Source organism: Plecotus auritus (assembly GCF_963455305.1).
Source record: "Plecotus auritus genome assembly, chromosome: 9".
Lineage (NCBI taxonomy): Eukaryota > Metazoa > Chordata > Mammalia > Chiroptera > Vespertilionidae > Plecotus > Plecotus auritus.
The window spans coordinates 25,113,016-25,136,052 of record NC_137783.1 but is presented as its reverse complement, the minus strand read 5'-3'; the positions used below and the strand labels follow the sequence as shown (position 1 = coordinate 25,136,052).

The 23,037-nt window shown below is 46.1% G+C and overlaps 1 protein-coding gene across 1 annotated transcript in view; it reads right to left on the bottom strand.

Annotated features, from left to right (window-relative positions):
• Window positions 1-23,037, bottom strand: part of MYOF (myoferlin) — a 134,470-nt gene that overhangs the window by 5,911 nt on the left and 105,522 nt on the right. The window contains exons 39-50 of the mRNA XM_080687487.1: window positions 21,464-21,475; window positions 20,075-20,173; window positions 18,405-18,530; window positions 16,233-16,388; window positions 15,701-15,792; window positions 11,970-12,140; window positions 11,069-11,217; window positions 8,883-9,022; window positions 7,338-7,426; window positions 7,152-7,247; window positions 3,683-3,824; window positions 1,321-1,420 (exon numbers count right to left, since the gene is read on the bottom strand). Of these exons, the coding sequence (XP_080543613.1) occupies window positions 1,321-1,420; window positions 3,683-3,824; window positions 7,152-7,247; window positions 7,338-7,426; window positions 8,883-9,022; window positions 11,069-11,217; window positions 11,970-12,140; window positions 15,701-15,792; window positions 16,233-16,388; window positions 18,405-18,530; window positions 20,075-20,173; window positions 21,464-21,475 (1,372 nt within the window). The remainder of the gene's footprint in view (window positions 1-1,320; window positions 1,421-3,682; window positions 3,825-7,151; window positions 7,248-7,337; window positions 7,427-8,882; window positions 9,023-11,068; window positions 11,218-11,969; window positions 12,141-15,700; window positions 15,793-16,232; window positions 16,389-18,404; window positions 18,531-20,074; window positions 20,174-21,463; window positions 21,476-23,037) is intronic.

Below are 23,037 nucleotides of genomic sequence, written 5' to 3'. Positions count from 1 at the left end.
TGGAAATAAGAAATAGATGTGCATGATGAAGCAGATTATTTTGTTAGCACCACGTGGGGGGAAAGGGTGGACCCACAGAGGACTCCGGGTGCTTTTGCTTGGGGACTGGGACAATGGAGGGGCTGTGAACAGCAAAAGAAGCTCATGAGGAGAGCAGGTATGAGGCCAGGGAAGAAAGGCTGAGTTAGATTTTAGTTGAGGATCAGTTGGAGGTGCTGGCCAAACATCAAGGTGAACGTTTCTGGTGGGAATTGGGGCTAATCATCATAATAGTATATATATACATACATATACATATACATATATATATATATATATATACATATACATATATATATATGCTGTATATATATATATGACACATAACATGCGTAAGTTTAAGGAGTATGGTGTGTTAATTTGGTACATTTACACAGTGCAATGTGATTTGTCAGAACAGTTTCTTATTACCACGTGTCAGGCACTGTGGCGGTCAGGCTTAGGAGTCAGACCTTGCTGAAAGGTAACAGTGGGAAAACCACTGATGGGCCCTAGGGAAGAGCCAAAGACCCCAGGGAAGGCAAGGGCCTGTATTTATTTTTAATTTAATTTTAAAATGTTTTTATTGAGAGAAAGAAACAGATGTGAGAAACATCCTGACAGGGAATCGAACTGGCGACCTTTCGGTGCACAAGACGACGCTCAACCAACTGAGCCACACGGGCCATGGCCAAAGGCATGCATTGAAAGAGTGGGAGGAAGAAATAGAGCCGGCCAATGAGACAGACCTGGGAGAGAGATATCGGAAGAGCACTGTGCTACTTGGGTGGTGGTGGGGGGGATGAGTGCCAAGAAATAGACAAGCCCAGGATGTGTGGATGTACTTAACAGGGTACCTTTAGCCCCAGAGGAGGCTGAACCTGGGGGAAAGAATAATGGCTGGGCATTAGGGACCTCAGTGATGTTTGAGAGCAGCCTGGAGGAGGAGATGCTGAGGAGAGAGAGAGAGTGGATGGTTTGGAAGTAAAGCAGGCAGGGGTGTGGCACCCTTTTGTGAAAACAGGATTTGAGTCTTAACAGCAAGACAGAAGCTGGTACAAGAGCCTCCACGGGGCCTTTGAGCCCACAGAAAGGGGTGGTATTCACTGTGCCCCCTGCTCAGAGGACCCGAGACAGCAGATGAGGAGGCCACAGTGCCCAGAGGACATTCAGGCCGTGAGTGAGCCCCACCCCCACTTCCCCGCAGCACTGGAGATTTAAACACTTGATTCCAAGCTTTAATTCATTTCACGAATTCCAGGCACAATTTCTTAGAGAAAAATATCCAAATGGAAGCCCTACCCAAGTAGTCATCCAGAGAAAACTTGTCATTATCCCAAATCTGGATGATCAGTCTGGGTGGCACCCGAAATTCGGTTTGGTCGATACTCCAGAAATGCTCCTAAAATGACAAGAGAAACAGACAAACCAAATTACACCGATGAGTGGATTGTGAAACCCTCCCCTTGGAAATTCCAGTACCAAGGCATTGGGGCCTTCTCTTTCCTTTGCACCCCCAACCTGGAACCCTCTCCCCTCAGCCCTAGCCCTCCACCCACGCGTAAGGAGGACATGTGGGCTCCCCAGGACAACTCAGGCCACCAGCCGGGTGATAAAAAGGATGTTCCAGGCAGCTCCCAAACAGAAGGCTCCCTGCCATGTCCCCATCTGTGTGACTTCCTGGAGTTTGGGGAGTGTTCTCCCCCCCACCCCACCTTATCCCACCCCACCCCCGAAGACCACTGAGGCTTGCTTAGATTATCCTCCAAAGCCAGGAGGTTCTAGGCCAGCCACAGTATCCCCTACTGGGGTGTTACTTCTGCTCAGCCACCTTCACACACCCACAGATCTTCCTCCCACCCCCCACGGATGTCTGAGCACACTCATTTCACTGGGGCACAGATTTTGCTCTTTTATTGCCGCAGATTTAAAATGTCCTGGCATTTTGGGCTTTTGAAAAATATTGCTGGGTTTTACATGCAGTGGTCAACTAAGACCCCCAGATCCCTCATACTAGTCAGGGGGAGGGAGGACTGGGTAGGGTTTCCAAGTTCTCACCGCTGGTCCCTGCCTCTGCCTGGGCACTATGAGCCCCAAATAGTCACACCTCCACAGCCTAATTACACCTGAGCGCCTCTGGCCCCAGGAGAAAGGGAAGTCCCCCCAGTGCTTCGGGAATTTGAAGGAAGATTGTTGAGTTGCTTCTTGTTTTTCAAGTGAGATTCCAAAAATGTGCCCCTTTGGAGGGCCCAGCAGGCCTGGCTCTGAGGGGCTTGGAAGTCCACTCTGCTGTTGTCCGGCCCCACCTGACTGTCCCGTGTGGGCTCACGCTCCCAATACCACCAGGGCACGGGAGGTCCAGGTCCAGATTCGGGTAAATAGGAAAGGTAACTTAACTAAAGGCCCACCTGACCCACACCCTCTCCTCCCCCATGTCAGTCAGCATGATTCGACATCAGGTTGAGCCCAGTGTCTCTAGAAAGTGCCCTTTGAAAGCATTCATCTCACCTGGCACCGAAAAGTGCTCCCTACAGCATCAGCACTGAGTAGGGCCACATGGGACAGAGGCAGGTTTATGTCAATCAGATGTGGGGAGAGAAGGTGACCAGAAGAGCTAGGGAAAGTCTATAGAATGTGGGGGTAGAGGTGGGATGGAGGACCTATATGAGACATCTGTTATTATTGCCTGCCCAGGTTTTAGGCCCAGGTGTTGAGATGAAAGCACCCAGATTTTTCTTGGAGAGTCCCTTCCTCCCATACATGCGATTTGGGGAGAACTGACTCCACCCTTTACTCCAGAGCCAGGCCAGTCAGAGCACTGCATCCCAGGCAGCACTGGTTGGTGCAGGAACTGCACATGACTCCTAACAGGCAGAGTGAGGTCCAATTCCAGAAGTCTGGTTGGCACCATCGGGGGTTTGTCCTCTTTCTGCTGAGTTGCTGAGAGGGCAGGATGTGAGCCGGGCCTCCACCAGGGAGTGAGGCCCACAGAAGAAGGCTGAGCAGAGCGGTGGAGAAGTGAGAGCAATTTCTAAAGATTCCAGTTCAACCTGGGACCCGGGCATTCCTTAAACCAGCCAGCCCTGGACTTCCCAGTAATGTGAACCAACAAATCACTTTTTGGATATAAGCTGGTTTGAGTTGAGCTCTGTAACTGCAAGTCTTACAAAGTAAGACCACCAGGGCCCTGAACCATCATGAAAATGCCTCTGAAGAAGGGACATTTCACATAATTGAATATTTTGCCTCTGTTTGGTTAATTAGTCAAACAGTTCTGCTTATCACGGGAAGAAGTTGGTTTCCCTGTGGCATAAACATACACTTGGGTTGTTGTATATATTGATACAAGACCCCCATGTCTACCCTTCACCAGATCCTTCCCCTGGCCACCAACAGGAAGGGAAAGGAAAGTTGTATTCCATATACGTCTAACTACACAAATAGCTGTCGTAGCTGTGTGACGCCTAACTACACAAATAGCTGTCGTGGCTGTGTGACGCTGGGCAAGTATCTACCCCGCTGTGAGTCTCAGAGTTGCCATCTGTACCAAGAGGGAACTCAGCTCACGACTGCCAAGGTGCTGAGCGGCTCCAACATTCTCTGAGTGTCTGTGTTAAGGAGGACCCAAGACATCCACTTCCCGCTGGCATATTTCAGAGCTCACTTTTTTAGCCACGATACACAGTTGTTCAGCTGGGAGGTAGTCAAATGGGAAAACAAATCTCCAGTTAAAATTCCCTTCACCATCCAAGGACCTGTAATGGACATCTGTTTTCTGTTTGTTTTCTTCATTGCCAGGAATCCAGCTGAAAAGCAGAGGCAAACAGGCTTAGCTTCGTGTGATTGACAGGTAATCTAGCCGCAAAATTGTGCAGTGATTAGGGGAGTGAAGGGCAGGAGAATTAATGCACTTTTCTTGGGCAGCTTCCAGTTATCTATGGAGCTGGGGGCTGATTTATGAAGGGGAGGCACTCTGTTGCATCCAACACAGGTTGTAGCCAAATAAAATACAATTCCTCTAAAACCAAAGCAGGAAACCCTTTAGACTTCAGTTAACAGGGATAAGGTGAAATTTTCTGGAAAATATCAACAACTTAGCTTCTATTTTGGGAACATTGGAGCTTGCTGGCTATGATTTTAGTCTTCATAACTATAAATCATCACTGTCTGTCATCAATGCTGATAGGGCTCAATGAATATGAGTTAGTTCTAAATCTCAGCATTTCCTTTTCCATATTTTACGTAAGCAAACAAAACAGACATGACTTCCAGCTTCCTTTTTTATTATTCTTAGATCCACTCTGATCATATTACTGAGTCTAGCAAGGAAGATATGCTATTTCCATACTCATACCTATGAAAATTCATTTCCATCAGCAATTTAACATCTCAACTTGTGACATTCCCTTGACTTGTGCCTGGCACATAGCAGACACTAATTAAATAATTCCTGTTGAAGGAATAAGTGAATGAACACGCCTAGGAAGAAGTTGCTGTCACCTCTGCCTGCTACTGGAAAAACTCCTGGTTCGGAAGCAGGGGTAACACTGGATTTTAGGCTGGTAACATGGTTGAATGCATGGTTCTCAACACTGAATGCACATTAGAATTGCATCGGAATCAACTGGGGAGCTTTTAACATCACTGATGCCTGGACCTCACGGACAGAGATTCTTGGTAGGAGGTAGGCCTGGCTGTGAACTTGCGCTGCCACTGGTTCTGAGCTTCATCTCCCACTGGTAAATGAGGTTGGTGATGTGCGCTCCCTTCACATGGTCAACAAGAGGACAGATCACTACTTGGAAGGGCCAGAACGGGAAGGGGGAAATCCTTAACTCATGTTTACAATCATCTACTGTGAACCAGGTAATTAGCATGCCTTATTTCACTCTTCCCAATTGTATATCTATCTCCATTTCGCAAATGAGGAAACTGAGGTTCAGAGAGGCTATCTAACTTACACAAGCTCACACAGCCAGTAACAGACAGAATTAAGTATAATTCCCAGTCTGTCTGAATCCAAAGTCCAGGCTTGTTACTGTGCCTCAAAAGACCATGGAGATTAGAAAGTGCTAATATCAGGTCCTATTAATAGTAGTGGTATTAACATCAACCAACTACAATAGTTTTACTTTTTACTGGTCAATTAATTGACTAGATAATTTAGCTGAAAAATTCCTGTTGACAAGTTAAAAAATTCCTTTTGACTATTGACTTTTAAGCTTTTAACTAATTCACTGAAGAGAGTCCACACTCTCTGGCTAGGACCTCAGTGGCTTCACATCTTGATACAAGACCCCCAAAGCGTCACCATCATCTTCCCCCAGGCCGCTCATCCCCCTTTTTTAGTGAATCTTTCACATTTAATTTTACTTATGAATCTTTTCATATTTTATTTTTAAAACAAGTTAACTACCTTAAGTTTATGTATTTGTGTATACATATATATAACTTTGTATGTAATATCCATATGTGGGTAGTACTACGTATGTTATTTAAGCATTATTTAACTTTTCACATATAGCATTTAGATTTTAATTGCAAATATGAATAGTACTTTAGATTGTGCTTCATTTTTTGATTACAAGAGTTTTAGTCCAGTATTACTTGAATTTGTTTTCCTGACTTGAAAAAATGTAATGCTTATGATAGTCAAATAAATTTGCAAATATGTAACTAGCTGGAATTAGTTTTCCTGGGGGAATGCTAATAAGAATCAGAAATGAGAAAGAATAATGAATCTGATAAAACACTCCCTGTTTACAGCAAACTTAAATGACAGTAATTATGTTTTTAACAAAGTTTTGATTGAAGGCCACTTGGGATCACAAGTAAAACTTGGTTCTCACTTTATGAATATAGTCATTTCACACGTATTATCTTTTTACATATCAAGGATCCTAACTTAGGCTATGTGTAATACTAATAATACTAGCTAACACCCACATAGTAAGTATATTGGTTAATTTTATGTGTCAATGTGACTAGCTATGGGGTGCCCAGATGAAACATTATTTGAGGTGTTTCTCAATGAGATTAGAATTTGAATCAGTGGACTCAGTGAAGTAGATTGCCTTCCCCAACGTGGATGGCCATTGTAAGGCAAAGGAAGGAGGAATTCACCCCCTTTTCTGCTTTACTAATTGATCTGGGATATCTCATTTTATCTTCTCCTGACCTGCAGATGGCAGACTGTGGGACTTCTGGTCTCCATGATTGTGTGAGCCAATTCCTCATATCCACTCTCTCTCTCTCTTTCTCTATCCTCTTGCGCCCCACCCCCTTACTTGTCCTATTTCTCTGGAGAACCCTGACTAATACACATAATGTTTACTATCTGCCAGGCACGATCCTAAATGCTTGTAGTAACTCAATCTTCTGAATATCCCCAAAGCAATAGGTACCTTCATTATCTCCATTTTACACATAAGGAACAGTGAGTTTACTAACTTGTCCAGCTAGTAGGGAGAGTACCAGGATTTCAACCCAGTCAATTTGACTCCAGAGTCTAGCGGCCTCTTAATCACTATGCCATCCTATACTCAACATCCACGATCAAGGCACAACACGGAACTAACATCCACATGAACTGCTCGGAATTGATTATGCAAGTACCAGAATAATGAACAATAATGCCTCCTCACAGGCTGGAGGCAGGCACTTCGTAAAGGTTGGGGAATCAACAATTGTAAAAAATTCTGCTAATGTTCCCTCTTTTCCATGGACATTAGCTACTGGTAATAAATATACAGGAAGTGAAACCTCCGAACCTTTCCTTGTTTCTAAAGACACTTATTCAAGGTATCAAGAAGAAATAAAAATGAACTGCATGACTAAGATGTCTCAGAAATAACAAATGTGCTTAATAAACTCAACAAAACCCACTTCTAAAAAAGAGAAATGGAGAAATAGGCATCAGTTCCTATAGTCATTAATGCCTCTGCTTGTAAACAAGATTCATACAGGTTTTCTTCTCCTTCTGCTCTCTCTGCCTTTGTCTCCCTGGACTTTCCTAAGTAGACTACATTAAAGAGATAACATACTTTCAGGTAACCAAGAATCCTACACCTCAACAGTGAAAACTAAGGAAGGAGAGAGTGTGTTTGTCAAAGGTGCTCGCATGCTAACCTTACCCTTTGACATAGATGTCGCTCATCTCCTCTCCTGTGATGCTTTTCTCGTCCAAGATAACATCCTTGGTGTTCCAGATGATCACACGTAGGTAGAATCTAAAAAGGAGCACATTTTGAAGGTGCTTTTTTCCTCTGGTCCTGCCCTAAGACACTAGGCCAAGGTAGCAGGGTCTCAAGATCACTTACTTCTTGGCTTTCCGGGGTGTGATGTTGAAAGGAGGGCCTGGTGGGCCCAAACTCTTGGGGAAAACATCCACCCACATCTGCAGTTTTCCCTAAGCCATTCAAAAAGGAAAAGGGAAATAAAGTTACTTATAGGTGGCAGAGAATACGGTTTTCACTCATGTTTCCTAGGTGAAACTCTGTCTTTGGGCCTGCTAATTTATTAGTCCACATAAAGCAAAATAAATAGATAAATAAATAAGAGTTGAAGAGCAAATCCAGATGAATTTTATACCTTCAATGTCATTTAGGCCACCCGCTCCCTACTCTCTACACCTGTATCAGAGTCTGAGCCTTCCTGGTTAATAAAATGAGGGACTTCTCATGACTAACAGCACCCCCAATGCACACATACATGCACACAAACACACTCACTCACAAATACAATCACACACATACACACCCCCTCCCTTACAGCCACTTCAAGTTGGGCCCTTCACTCTCAGAACTGTTCTCAAGCTGTCACTCTATTCACCACCACACTGTCTACTGAATGTCAGTCTCAGTTTTGTGACACCCAAGGGTGTCTCCATTTAACTCAAGATAGAAAATAAAAATAATGTAAAGTGGTATTTAATTTTGTGAAAGAAAGACTTACAACGTAGTGCTTCCAAAGCAGAGACTCAAACGATGACAAGACCATGACTGTTCCCCCAGGTGGAGGACTCCCTGACATTGGCTCATAGCACCCACAGCCAGGAGGATGACTGGCAGGTGTGCCACCATCTCCGTGAGGCCCTACTCAGGCCTTTGACAGCCACAGACAGGCCCATCCATCTGACTGGAGTGTTCTTCCAAACAGACGAGGAATGCCATTAGCAAACTATATCGACCATGTGAACCAATTTAAATTCCCCAAACTGCTTTTGGAAGTTCTGTAGACTCTGCCTTCATGACAAAAACAGACTGGCCTTTAAGAAGGTTGCCAAGGAAACCACTAGATTGGCTTCCTGGTGCATTGTGAGCAAAACGAATTAACTGGAGCTCTTGAAAAAGGATATATTTTACTGTGATCCTGACTCTCTTCTAACGAATCTCTTGGGCTCAAGGTTCTACAGTCCATCAAGCCCACTGCAGAACATTAGGCATCCAGGTGTCTCCTAAGACCCAGCCGCAGTCCGTCCAAGGTGGGGCAAACCTATCCTTTCCGCATTTGGAAGTAGAAGGGACTACATTATAGCCCAAAAGCTCAGAGGTCTCTGACTGCATTATTCTTACACATGGGAAGGTACCACAGGAAGAGCGCAGACTCAAAGAGACTCAGAGAGAGAAACAGAAAAGAGACAAAGAGAGGCCTTGGTCCAATTTTGTTCTGAGTCATAGTCACTCTCCTGGCTGGATTTAGTGAATTGATTCTTACAATAAATTCCCCTTTGGGATGAAGCTAATCTGAGTTTCATTTCTATTTCTTGTGTTTCTAAAAATATCCAAAAGAGACAAGTCCGTGTCAACACTGCCACTACATCTGGGGTTTGAATGGTGGGTCCTGGAAGGTAGGGAGCCCCTTACCTGGGAGATGTGGGGCTGGAAGGTGCTATGCAGAGTCCTTGTTTCCACATGCTCAGGGACCAGCCCCTGAGTCCTGAGGATGTGAAGGGCGAGGCGCTCGTCAGGGGCCCCGAGGTGCTGGTGCAGGATTTTGTTGGCTTCTGGAATGGAAAGCGGCATTGAAGCAGGGATGGGCATCAGGGAACCATTCAGCCAGATGGCCTGAGGGGCTTTCAGTGCGTCATCCCAGACTTTGCAAAATGGTCAGGCAGTGCCCGTGTGCAAACTTCGACTTGAGAAGGAATCGTTGATAGAAATAGCGCCTGACCAGGGACCCTGCCCCATCCAGGCTCACACCTGACTTGAAGGCTGCAGTAGCAAAGGGACCAGACACATGAGAATGTGTGAGGCAGCCCTTGTGTATTTTGTGGCCGAGGCTCGCTGCCAGACTGTTTCCCAGACTCCCTTGTAGTTAACCGTGGCCATGTGACCAGCCTAAACTAGAATGTAATGCAGGTGGAAGGGACATGTGTGTCACTTCTAGAAGTGGCACGTAAAACCCTCTTGTGCAGAATCGTATATGTGCCTTTCTCTTCTGGATACAGAAGAAATCAGCAACCTTGACACCTGGGCTGAAGAACGGCTGGGCTGTAAGGTGGGAGGGCCTGCGTCCATGCAGCACTACGTGGAAGAAGGCCACCGACCTGTAGGAACAGCTGCTTTGAATTTATGAGGAATACACTTTTATTGTGTGAAGCTACTGAAAGTTGTAAATTTAACTGTCCCAGCTGCTAGCATCACTGTGGCATTTAAAACACACAGCTCCCAAATTCTTCAACACTCCTCCTGTATCTTCTCTGAGTCTGGAGACTTATTTGACCACTAAAGAAAGGATGCTGTGTGACTTCGGAGGCTAGGCGCAAAAGGCCCCGTGGCTTCTGCCTGGTCCTGCTACGGCACTCACTCTGGGGGATGCCATCCACCATGGAAGGAACATGGGGACCCAGGGTTGCCCTATTGGATAAGCCTGAGTAGGTACTCTGAGAAGGTGCCCCAGCTGAGCTCCTGGTCAAGAATCAGCATCAACTGCCGGCTCTGCGAGTGGGCCACCTGGACAATCACCTCGGTTGAGCCTTTGGATGACTGCAGCCCCAGCTGACACCTGCCAGCAGCAGCTGATGAGCAACTAAAGTGAGAACTGCCTGCATGAGCCCTTCATGGATCCCTAACCCACAAAACTGCGCAAAACAAAATGGTTGTTTTCAGCTGCTAAGTTTTGGGGTAATTTGTTATGTAACAATAGTAACTGGAACAGTCCTCATGACTGACAGCTTTTGGGGGGTTACTTCTCGATTGTTTGGGGGTACTCTTCTCCACAGGGCCGTGTTGCTTGCCAGTTCACTCCCGACCCCTTTTGCAAGTTCTCGTGTTAACAGCAGCATCAAGATTTCTTCAACATCCAATCATCCCTAAAATTGACTAAGTCTTCTTCTTCAAAGGGAAAAATAAAGTACAGTTTCTTTCAATGTCAGGAATAAACAGCTGGGGATCCAGAAGCGCGTTCATTCCCAGGTGTCTTTGCTCAGCTGTTTTTGGTTATCTCATGAAACCTCAAGGCCAGCCCCACTGCCACCCCCTCTGGGAAGCCCTCCTTCCCTACACAATACTGAATCATACCGTAGCTCTTATGCTCTATTAAATTAAGCTTATTGTCATCATGCAGAGAGCTGTTTATGTGTCAGGACAGACTGTATTAGAAATTACTGCTTGGGAAAGAGCAAGACCCGAAGCTCAGACGTGAACCAGATGTGAACTCAGCAGATTCTCTGAACCAACCCCATGCATCCCGGAGCCTTCTCAGAGAAGGGCTGGAAGAATGATGGCATAAACTGGGAAGAAAAATTCTTGCTTTACCATCTGAGCACTCTGCATTACATGGAAATTAGTCAATTACTAGAGTTTTGTGTAAAAGATCGAATGGCTATGACCTAAAAAGGTCAAGTGGAACATAAGACAGACAAGAAAATGTGTCCACTTTGACACCTGACATGACAGCAAAACTCTACTATAATGGGGCTTTTGTTAGAGCGTCGTGTGTGGAGTCCCCTGTGGTACAATTAGGGTACTGCTCTGCCGGAAACCCTCCCCAAAGCAAACCAGCAATAGAAAGAGGTTGTTATACTTTGTAACCAGCTTACGGTGCTTACCAAATTCACCCAAACTGTAGTCTCGTCCTCCATATCTGATTCTACTTCCATCTTCGGAAAGGACGGGTGGTGGGAATCCTTTGAATCTGGCTACATTTTTAAGCAGCTGTGTTGGTCTCAATTGATCTCGCCAGGTATTCACTCCAGAGCTGTGAATAACATCCCACCCCCGAGTTACTGAGGGCACATGGTTCTTCTTGGATTCACCCCACACACATACTTACAGGTGCCCATGTAACAAGGGAGCCAGGAACGTGTTCTACACTTTGGCTTTGCCTAGAAATCTGTTTCAAAGACCTAAAATCCTCAGTTATTTTGGGCTCAGCCAATTGATCTCTTTCTCCCCTCAATTTCCTCCTCTGTAAAAAATGAGTTTGACTGAGACCGCCATAATTATAATAGGCAAACTCATAAACTAGAAATCACGAGCTGTATCTCATTGGAAACTGTAGAAAAGCACTGGGGAAAGAGGGACATCACAAAATTGATCAATGCGGGGAGGAAGGGTCAGGGAATCCTTGTTTTCAAAGGGCAGGGAATTCTTGCCATCAAACATTGCCTGCTCTCAGTGCCTGGCATCAAGGAGGGGGGTTCAAAGAACGGGAGCAAGGGGACCAGTTCCTGAGTACTGCTCCCTATGCCATCCCCACAAAGCAGGCTCTACTCCAGGGGCCAGCGTTTTACATCCACTCCAATGTGAATGGCGCCCCCTGGAGTTGGGTAATGATATGGCCCTGGTTCTCCCTAAAATAATCCTATCGTGAAAAACAGTATGTGTCTGACTCAAAGGAGCCGTGGCTCCCGGAAGACAAGCGCTGCGGTAGAGAGCCAAGGCTTCCCGGGGTTAATGTTTAGATGGAGCAAACGGTCTACTGGTACATTTATGGCCAAAGCAACTTACACACAGTACTGCTCCGGGATGCCGCAGTGGGACCCAAACCGGGAAAGGAACCGGTTTTCCAGATCAATGATGGTTTCTCCCACTTTTTCATCACGGGTAAAGGTGTCATAATCATAGACAGAGATTTTCAGATCTTTTTCTTGAGGTAGGTAGCAGCTCAGTTCATACATCCTAAATAAACAAATGCAAGGTTAGCCTCCCCATGATCCCATGCGGTCCTCTCACAAGGCTCTGCGCAGAGAACCCCAGGCAGGGCTGTGACTGCCCCGACTAGGAAAACCAGGTGGGGGGTACGGGGTAGGGGTACTCGGTAAGTAGTACATATTCCTAATAAGAACAAGAGATTATACACTTGCTCAGGAGAAGATCATGGGCTTTAAATCGTGTGCCTAAGTTTAAGTTCAAATCCCAGCTCTGCTGCTTACTAGCTGGGACCCCAGGCTGATTACTTAACCTCTCTGTGCTCAGTTTTCTCATCTGTAAGATGGTGATAGTAATACCCAACATCACGGTCAAGTGAAGAAATGCTTAGAAAGCATTTGGCATGAGTGCATTGCTCCAAATGCAACAGTTATAATAAGAATTCTTCATTATAATAGTATGAACATTATTATCACGTGCCTATTCACTGGGAACCCCAGGCATCTGCCCAGCTGGGAGATTAGTAGGGCACAAGCACCCTGATGTACAGCCCCGAGCTGTGTCTCTGCTCCATTCCCTCTTCTGCCTGAGCAGAGACCACTGCCCCATGGAGCATCCTGACTCGCCCCACAGGGCCCCTCGGGGCAGGGGGGGGGGGCAGTGAGAATGCAATTTGCCAACGCAGCGTGATATGCAGAGCGCCAAGAAGGCTCCCACTCTCCTCCCAGGCCCTCTGATGCACCACCAGTCCTTACAGGCCTTTCTAGAGCATCCATATTAAAATGCAAACACTTCTGAGATAAAGGTAAATAACCAAACAGCACTTCCTGTGGGAGGGGAGTAATGTGTAGGTTCTGAGAGCGAGATAAACTGAACAGCATAAGCTCCAGAAGGGCAGGGTTTGGTTCGGTATTTGCCCCATTCACAGAGGAACGGGTCCCATAGTGGGTGCTCAATAAATGGCAGAAAACTGTGGGAGGCCTCTCCCATCCCCGCCCGCCCTCTGTGTCTCCTCCCTTCTCCTTGCTCTCTGGTGTGTGGACTGGTTCCTGCCCAAAGAGCCAGGAATGTTCATGAATCCATATAAGTAGAGGGTGTGTGCCAATGGGGTTCTGGAGAAAAGCCACCAGGGTGTCTCCTGGATAAATCCCAGACTTCTTTAGACCTCGGCAGCCAGGCAAGGGCCTACAGGGGGCAGCAGCCACACAAGAAAAGGAGCTTGGATCACGACCACCCAGGATGCCCTGTAGCCACGAGTGCCCCATAGCAACACAGTTCCAATATTGGATTCCAAGGGATGGGCAAATAAGATGAGAACCCCTTCTGATGCACACTAAAGGCTCTGACGAGTCCCGCAGCTATCCTTTTCAACCCAAGTGTCTTGGTTTGATGAAGAAGTACTTTTTTCTTGGAACACATGAATTAAGATTTTATGGAAGACACTGACATTCCATTGCATATGAGCTGGCCATGACGTGGTCAGAATATGCTGAATGATGACTGAGGACAGGCATTTTGTCTCTTCCTGAATTCCTCTCCCAGAGTCCCTGAGAGTCTTGCTGAGAAGAAAGCTACTCTCTAAGACAGGCCAGGGACCACAGCCACCTGAGGGGCTGCAGAGCGGCGTCTCCTTGGCCCCACCTGGCTGGACGGGGGCAGAGGGGAGGGGGGTCTGCACACACGCCAGACAGGGATTGGCCGAGCAGAGCCCGACAGCATCACTTCCTCCCTGGGTGGCTCCGAGCAAGACTTTTCCTGCCGCTTAATTAAGCTTGTGTTTGGCTCCTCTGAGACAAGCGATTCAGACAGGGCCGCCTTTCTTCCTTAAAAGCTGGCTTCCTCCGCTTCCCTGTCTCCCTCACATGGAGCCCTCCTTCCTGCCCTGCGTGCCTTTTCCTGTCTAGACCTCAGGGCTGGATCAGGGGGAGAAAAGGAAAACGATCATATTGCCGAGCCAGAGGATTACTTCCACTCCTTGGCCCGGCACGTGGCCTCGGGCTGTGCAGCACAGAGGGTGTGCGCGTGTGTGTGCCCGGGCGCCGAGTGAGTGTGAGGTCCCCTATGCATGGGTGTGATGGGGTGTGAGCGAGAGGACAATGGTGTGTGTGAACCTGAGAAGCTTTGAGTGACAAAGACTTTCTTGTGTGTGTGTGTGTACACGCGCTCGCACGCACGTGTACAGGAGAGAGAGAAAGAATGCCAAAGGTCACAAACCAACCAACATGGATAGAAATGATGATAAAGCTAGAAATGAACAGGTAGGCCACACGTCAACCTAGTCTCCCACTTGGCAAGGTTCTTGGGAAATGACCCTGTTTACACAAACGTTTTGTACAAAAAGAGCATTTTTCTGTAAGTGGTGGCTCTGCCATGAGTATGAAGCATTACCAGGAGTGTTGGGACAATCTGGGGCTTGGAGTCAGGAATTTCTACCTAAATCTTGACCCCATCATGGAGTAGGCCTGCCCACAGAGCTCTGGGTTTCTCCTTCATCGGTACAGCGGACCGCTGGTCCCTGCCCTGACACGGAGATGAGAATCAGATGGCGGCGGCCACAGAGAGCGCCGTGTGGACACGGTGCCGATGCTGCGGTCAGGTGGCCTGGGTTTGATTCCCGCCTCTGCCTCTTAGCAGCTGGCACTTTAGGCCCTGATTTCCTCTGCGCCTTCGTTTCCTCTGTGTAAAATGGGGTAAACGGCGCCTGAGGGCTGTTCAGTTTTTGAGATGTCTTGTATAAAACAGCTCAGCATAGCGCCTGCACACAGGAAAAGCTTAGCTAATAATAGCTATTGTTAAAAGTGCACGCAATTTATAACTGCAAAGTGCCAGTCCTAGTCAGAGGTCATATGGGTTTGTCTTACCCTTGAGGAGTTCTGATGAGAGCCATGGCACCGCCCAGAAACAAGTCTAAGTGGCCACAATGACGGAAATAACGCTATTTCAAGAATCTTTGGGAACTGAAGACAGAGCGGGCAGGACATTTTGACCCCATCACTTTCTGCCCCCTCCTCAGTCTTGATAACAGCCAATAGTATGTATATTCGCTGGATCATAATGGAACTTGAACGTCCCAGAAAACAGAGCCCAGGCTGGATTCAGGGAGGGAGAACCACATTGTCAGTGCAGGTAAGTCACCAGTCACCCTGCCTACCCTTCTTGTCTAGAACCCACAGACATAGCAGCCTCCCAGGCCTTGGGCCACCCCTGCCCCCACCCTCGCCCCCAGGTCTCAGAGCAAATCTCTCCCAGAAGAGCCCTTCTCATGACTGGGTTATTTTCTTCATGACACTTTTTACTCCCGTGAAAGTCTTTTACTTGTGCATTTTCATATTTATTGTCTGCTCTAAAGACTGGAATTTTTATAAGTTTATTGTTGAAAATATTACAGATGTCCCCCTTTTCCCCCCCAGTGACACCCTCCACTCGGCCACGGCCCCCTCCCCAGGCCTTCCCCGCACTATTGTTTGAATATTTGTCCTGTTCATGGCCGCAGGTTCAGAGCCTAGAACAGACTTTGGCACAGGTATCATTCTTCATTTGCGTGCCAGGAAGAAATGAAGGACTGGGAAATGTTTAGACGGGCACCTTACCTGCCGAAAACCGGGTTGAGGGTGTTGGGTATGTAGTGGTCCCGATCTTCGATTACTTTTTTGCCCAGCGATATTTTTATATAAGGGTCACACTGTGAGGACAAAACAGATGGCAGGTTATGTCACCGTGGGGTGCCAGTCACTTTCTGGGACAGATGCAGGTGGGCCTCCTTAGCCACTGCCAAAGGCCGTGGCCCTGCGCCCCTCAGACAAGGTCTGAGCAATGTTTCCCCACATGGCACACGGCCAGCCGCCTTCAGAGCAGGCGTGTGGGGGCCAAGGCGGTGGCAGGGAAGAGTGATAGAGCAGATCTCCTCTGAGGTCACATCTGTAACGTGAGGATGAACCAGAGCAGACGGATCCAAGCCCCTCAAGCTCTTAGGTAAATGCCCCTCTTGAATGCATTGTTTGGATGGAGTATCTTTCCCCCAATGAGATAACAGAAGCCCCAAAAGAAAGAACATGACAATTACTGTGGTTGATGACTGTAATTATCTTGCTACAGCAGAAGGCCCCACACCCAAACTCTTACCAGGCCATTGTTGTCCTGGGGCTGTAGCTCTAAGCCTCGAACAATGTAAATCCGAACCGTGCATTCCTGTGGGACGCTGTCAGGTAATTCCCGAAACTGCCTGGGAGGGGGCGGAACACTGGGGTCATCCGGCAGCGGGTAGATTCTAAAGGAGCCCTAGAGAGAGACACGCAGGTGGACTCACAGGGCCCGGGTGACCTGGGCAGAGGGCACCTGGGCAGTGCCCTCCCGCCCCATTCCCCTTCCTCCTCCCCCCCCACCTGCCCCTGCCACACTCCAGGAAAGCTGCAGGGGTGTGGGAGTGGGTGAGAAAGGCTGCCTTTTGTGAAAAAGACAACATGTATTGAAATTTGCATTCTTCTGGTAGGGAAAGTAAAATAATGATAAAGTAATTATTTAATAGGTTACAGGGAGAAGGGAAGGGCAGAAGCAGGGAGACCGGGTAAAAGTTGGAGGTAGTTTGGACCAGTATAATGGCAAAGAAGGTGGTAAGAAGTGAGCCTCTGCACATATTTGCAAGAAGGAATAAGGAAATTATTTTAAACCCCAACTAAAGCACTAGAGTACTTTCCCTTTTTCTTGGGTCACCCCGTAAACCCTCTCCCACTCCAAGGCGAACTCCTGTTCATCCCTCAGGTCTCAGCTGAAAGGTGTTCCCTCTTCCAGGAAACCTCCCTGACTGCCCAGGGCCTGGTGTGTCTCCTGCATGCTCTCATCTAACTCCGCACTCACTCCTGCCTCAGTACTGACTTCTGGGTTATAATTGTGTATTTATTGTCTATATTCTTCACTGTTATACTCTCCAGGACCTAGCACAAGGTGAAGTGTTCCCTGATTGCTCCTGGCAATTGCAATCCTAGGTACTTACTCAAGAGAAATAAAAACAAGTCCACTTGGTACAAGAATGCCCATAGCAGCCTCATCACCAGGTTTCTCAATTTGGATAAACAAATCATGGCCATCCACACAAGGTGTATAGCAGTGGCACAAAGAATGTTTTTTGAATGAGTGAGCCATCAGGCCTGCTTAAGAGACCATACTGTATATTTTATCCTGAAACCAGCTTAAGCACAAGAGAAAACACTAAAGTTGGATTCAGAACACATGGATTCCAGTTCCAGCTACACTCAGTCAGCCAAGCAGCATGAAGTTAGCACCTAATATGTGCCATGTACTGGGGACCCAAAAATAACCTCAAGAAACCCAGTGTGGCACAGGGATGCTATATAGGTTTGACTCTCATGCCATCTCTGATTGCTCGGTGGGATGCTGTAATGAGGACTTTGAGACCACGTGCAGGGTTCAGTGCTCTGGTCGACTGGCAATGTCTGCTACTGGAAAGGACTGGGAAACTACAGCACAGTTGCCAAGGATTTGCCAACAGCGCTCGGAGGGAGGAGCAGTCATGAAAGCAGATACTTACAAGTGAAAGGTGCTTTAATAGGGGCAGGAAGGAGCCCAGGCCTGTGGAAGCCTGGAGCAGCAGTGAATCACTTTGCCAGGAGCAATCAGGGAACACTTCACAAAGAATGGGACATTTGAGCTGGCTTAAAAGAATGAGTAGGAGTTTGTCAGACCACAAAGAGGGAAGGGAGGGCATCGAGGGAAGGAAGGGAGCCTGGCCCAAGGCTCCGAGTTGTGAAAGGACAAGGTGTGTTTGGGGCTTGGGAGAGGTCCTCACCGTATGGGGGAGACAAGTGGCTAAGTCCCTTGTGAAATGCTGGCCCCACCTTGGAAAGGAGTTGAGACTTGATCAGGTAGAAAACCAAATGCTATCTCTAAGTAGTCAAGAAGCATGATCAGGTTTGGTCGTTCGGGGAAATGGGCTGGAGTGGGACGAGAAAGGTGGCAAGGACAATCAGTTGGGGAGTTGCCACATCGGCCCTGCTGAAAACCTGGGAGGGGTGGTGGGCATGGGGAGGGGGCACTCGATCTTGGAGAGGCTGAATCTATAGGATTCCAGTCTGCTTGGCATGAGGAGGAAGAGAGAGACTGAGAATGGCTTTGAGTGTTCTGTTCCTGGTCCCCATTGCCCTTTCCTAGTTAGCGCCTTCTAGCATCTTTCAGATGTCAGAGGACATGACCCTATCTGGAGGCGGGTTGTCCTTTATCCTAGGCCTATAAAGAAAATAGAGATGGATTTTAAACAGGACAAACACACATTGTACTCACCTTAAACTCTCCTACCACAGAAGGGTCTTCATTCTCGTCTGATTTGCCTCGATACAGCTTGAAAGTGTTTGAGAAGTCTGTCAGGCCCTCAAATTCTGCTACATCCTCTAGTTCACAATCATATATCTGAAAACCATCAACAGAGCCTTAACTTATCATTAAAATACAGGTGGAGTATAAAACAATAAAAGAAGACTGATGATACCAAATGGGCATGAGGATGGAGATGGAGCAACGGGAAGTCTCAGATTCCTGGCAGGACTGTAGAAAGACGCAATCACTTTGGGAAAAGGTCTGCCAGTTCTTATGGGGTTAAACAGCCACCCATTCTATAATGCAGAAATTGCAATCCTAGGTACTTATTCAAGAGAAATAAAAACAAGTCCACATGGTACAAGAATGCCCATAGCAGCCTCATCATCAGGCTTCTCAATTTGGATAAACAAATCATGGCCATCCACACAAGGATAAAAAAGGACAAACTAACTGCACACACACAGCATGATGGATCCCAAAGCTACTATGTTGGGCTAAAGAAGCCACACACAAAATCCATACTGTATGCAACCATTTACATAAACATCAATCTATGGTGATGAAATCAGATCTGTTGTCCCTGGGAGTGAGAAAAGGTTGTGGGGAATTGACTGAAAGGGGTACAAAGGAGTTTTCCATGATGATGGGAATGTTCTTTGCCTTGTTTTGGCGGTGGTTTACACAAGAGTATACAATGACCAAAACTCACGGAATGGATTACTTTGTGTGTAATTTATACCTTGACAAAAAAAAAAAAAAAAAAAAAAAAAAAAACTAGAAGAGGAGGAGGAGGAGGAGGAGAAGGGACGAGGAAGAGGAAAGAAAGAAGGGGAGGAGGGAAGAAAAGAATGAAGGAAGGAAAAGGGATAGACCGTGGGACTGATCGATCAAACCTGTCTGATCATTTTTCTAAATTACTGGTTCTTTACATGCCAGTATTTCTTAAGCTGCAATGAGCTGTTATGACAATAACATGAAAAAATGTGGGTTTTTCCACTTTGATGGGGAAATACATCATTTCTCATTTTAGAGTTTCTTCTCCTATGTATTGTTCTGAAAATTTTCCCATTTGCTTCTACTTGAGTGTATTACAGTCTGAAAAATTGAGTGAAGAATTGGAAAACCCAAACATTACCAGAAAAATCATGGATAGTCAGACCTGCCTAGCTTAAGAGCTTGTCTTCTTTCCCCTGGACACACGTGCCCATGGTTGTGATTGTATGCTGCATACGTGTAACAGAGTCAACTTATTAGCTAGTGAAGCTGATGACTGTGTGCAGGACTGAATGAAGCATGTTGACATTTCATGCGGTTCATGTGACTGTGACTTTTAGGTCCCCGTGGGTCAAAGCGGACAATTGTTGACCTAATTAGTGTGGAACCAACCCATTCCCAACCCTCTGCCAGATGCCCCAAAGTGGCAGTCACGTAAACAGATCAACAGGTGTCCTTAAGCCCCTGGAATCGTGGTCAAGCCAAAAGCCATTGCAAGAGGGCTCAATAGGAGGCCAGAGGTGCTCGTGCCGCTCCCGGTCAGCACGCACCTTTGGACCTTTCTGTCTTCTGCTTAGCTATGCCTGTGGCCAATTTCAGTGACTGTTGTTCCCCACCCACAGCAGCATAGGCCCAGATACCTTGAGTTTGGAATAGCCTTTCTGAATATATTGTCCACATTTTTCATGTTCCCCTGTGGAAGCATAAAATTTACTCCACCAGTCAACGATTTCTTCCTCCTAAAGAAATACATATCAAGATGGAAAAATCTTTAGGGATGACCAAGATTTCTAATCAATGCAGGAAAACTCATATGTAATAGGCAATAGAAATAGGTACTTCTGAAGCCAAAACAGGCAAGATTATATGACTTTTGTTTACATGTACAATAGATAAAGCATTCACGACTCTTCTAGAAGCTGGAGGTGAAATGATCCTTGGCCAATAAAATGTGTTTGGCCTTACTGACCACAGCTATACCAGATGATTTTCTTACATCCTATAGATGCAATCAATTCATTTGTCTGCTTTTACTTTTTTACCCTCTTGACTTGATAGTTGCATATACAGATAATAGATTAAAAGAAAGCCTTCAAAATAGGTTTTCTACTATTTTATTTCCTTAGCCCTGTTAGCTGGCAATGCCTTGTAAAACAAAGCTCACTAATCTAAGAGTTGGAAAAACTGGTTCTAATTCATGTTCCATCCTTTACATTATAAGCCATATCCTTATGTTATAAGCCATACCAGCTTGAGCACACCCTTTAATGTCTCTGAGCATCAGTTTCTTCATCCACTGACTGGGATAATAACACTACCTGTCTCCATCTTCAGAGGTAAACAAAATCATTATTTTTGTAAATAAGATCATTAGAAGAAAGAGCTTTGCAAGTGATAAAATGAGAAACCAAAGTAGGAAAGTGCTATGGTTCATTTAGACCAGGGGCTCCCAGCCTATCCTTGGAGATTCTGACTTGATCAGCCTGGGAGAGACCTGGGCACCCAGTATGCTTCGCTAGGTCCCCAGGCAACTCCAATGCACACCCATGTGGAGGGCTTCTGGTTTAGCTGGGTGGTTCTTAATTGGGCAGAAGAAATAGCACATCAGAGTCATTTGTGGAACATTTTCAAACTGCCAAAGGCTATAGTTTATAGAAGCTGCTCTATTCCCACTCAGATTTATAACAAACAGATCCTCATCATGCCCACCAATTGCTTATTTTAATCTACCTATGAAAGAGCAGTGATGTCCTAAATACAGTGTCACCTGCAGCATAGTTTCCTACGCAGTCTTGGGGGAAGGAAGAAGGAACACTCGAGAAAAGCTACTTTTTATCTGTGTATAGTATATGTATGTACACACACACACACACACACACACACACACACAAACACACACACACACACAGAGTTATTTCCCCGTTAGGGGTCAGTAATCTATCCTGGATTTTTTAAAAATTTCTTTATATATCAGCTATCAGCAGAAAATATAGGAATCTTAAATCTAGTACAGTATATACAACAGTTACCTTTTCTGTCAGCTGCTCATCACATGTATGGGCAGGAAGAGGGCAGACCACACAACAGGTCACACAGATATGAGACCCCATGAGCATTGGGTTGAAGAAAAAGAGAGAAGGAAAAATTATTCTCATGCATGCTTTCTATCATCAACATTCTGATGGACCATTTAAATTATTCAAGATGATCCTAATTCAACAGATCTTACTGTTGTTGTTTTTTCTGAAAATGTGCAAAGCGTTATAAACAGTGTTAAAATGAAAGGCTCAGAGGGACCCACCACATCCCATGGTTACAATTGACCTCATTGTTGGCAGCACAGTGGTCACACAGGAGGGGCCCTGAAGCTGCTCATCTTCCTGTCCCAAACCTCCATTCCATCAGCCCCGAAGGTATACCCCAAACTTAGCCTAATTCTTATCCCTTCAAACACTCTTTCCCAAGGCATTCATGTCTAGCAGGACCCCAATATCATCCTGTGGGCCCTTTTTCTTGGTTTTTCCCTGCGCCTGTATTATAGCTCCAAATACATATTCACCCATCAAAATTGCTCTAAATGTCAAATTTCTCATTGGCTCAATCCTTCCTTTTGAGTTTCTGCATGGAGAGCCCAACCCTGATCTCGGAGCACATCCAGGAGATGAGAGAACAGGGAGCTAGGATGTTGGGGCTTCAGTTTTCTCTTGGCACCTGCTGCAACTTGCCCTTGGGGGCAGTTTGAAGGATTCTTACCCAGACCCCCTCTCTGAAACCCTAACTTCAAGTTCATCTCCAATGTGAGGAGAGAGAAGCCCCTCCCAGCAGGCGCTCCCTGCCGCTGCTGCGTGGGTGGCCACAGGGCTTCTTCCAGCTGACTTTGTTCAGCACACAGAATTGCCAAGAGAGGCAGAGAGGCATGATAGACAGAGGTAACACTTCTTTCTATTAGATTCAAACCAAAGCGGGATTAAAGGTTAAATTGTCACAGCCGAATTGAGATTTTGGAGAGAGAGATTTTTATGCCAAAAGTGCTTTCACTTTCTGAACGGTTCGTGAATTCAGATTTTTAGAGTTTGTTTATTCACTTCTATTTTTTGCTTCTCAAAATCATTTCAAAGAAGAGAACAGTTCATGACTGAAAAGGCATTATTCAAAACAAGCTGCTGATTTTAAAATGTAGGATTAATGTGGGAGAATTTATTCATGCCGCTTGCTCATCAATTCATATGGAAAAGAAACTGAAGCAAACCACTTGCTTTATCACATCCAAACAGAAGATTCTCCCCTTCGGCTTAGAACAATTGCATTTGCTTAAAGATTGCCTTTCACTCCAAAATCTACTAATAGAAAGAATCCAAAAGGAGAATTCAGGTCTTTAGACGGAGCCCCCGCAGCCCCAGGCAGCCTCATGCGTTTTCTTATCATACATACATGCACTGTCGTTGGAGAAACCATTTTGCCGAGTGCTGTTGACATACTGCTTAAGTACTGGAATTGGAAGGCAATTGTTGAAATGCCATGTAGCAACATCCATGTTATCTGGCTAGCACTTACCAATTTGCCCTGAAGACTTACTTCTCACTTTTCTTGTGATAGTGCTAAG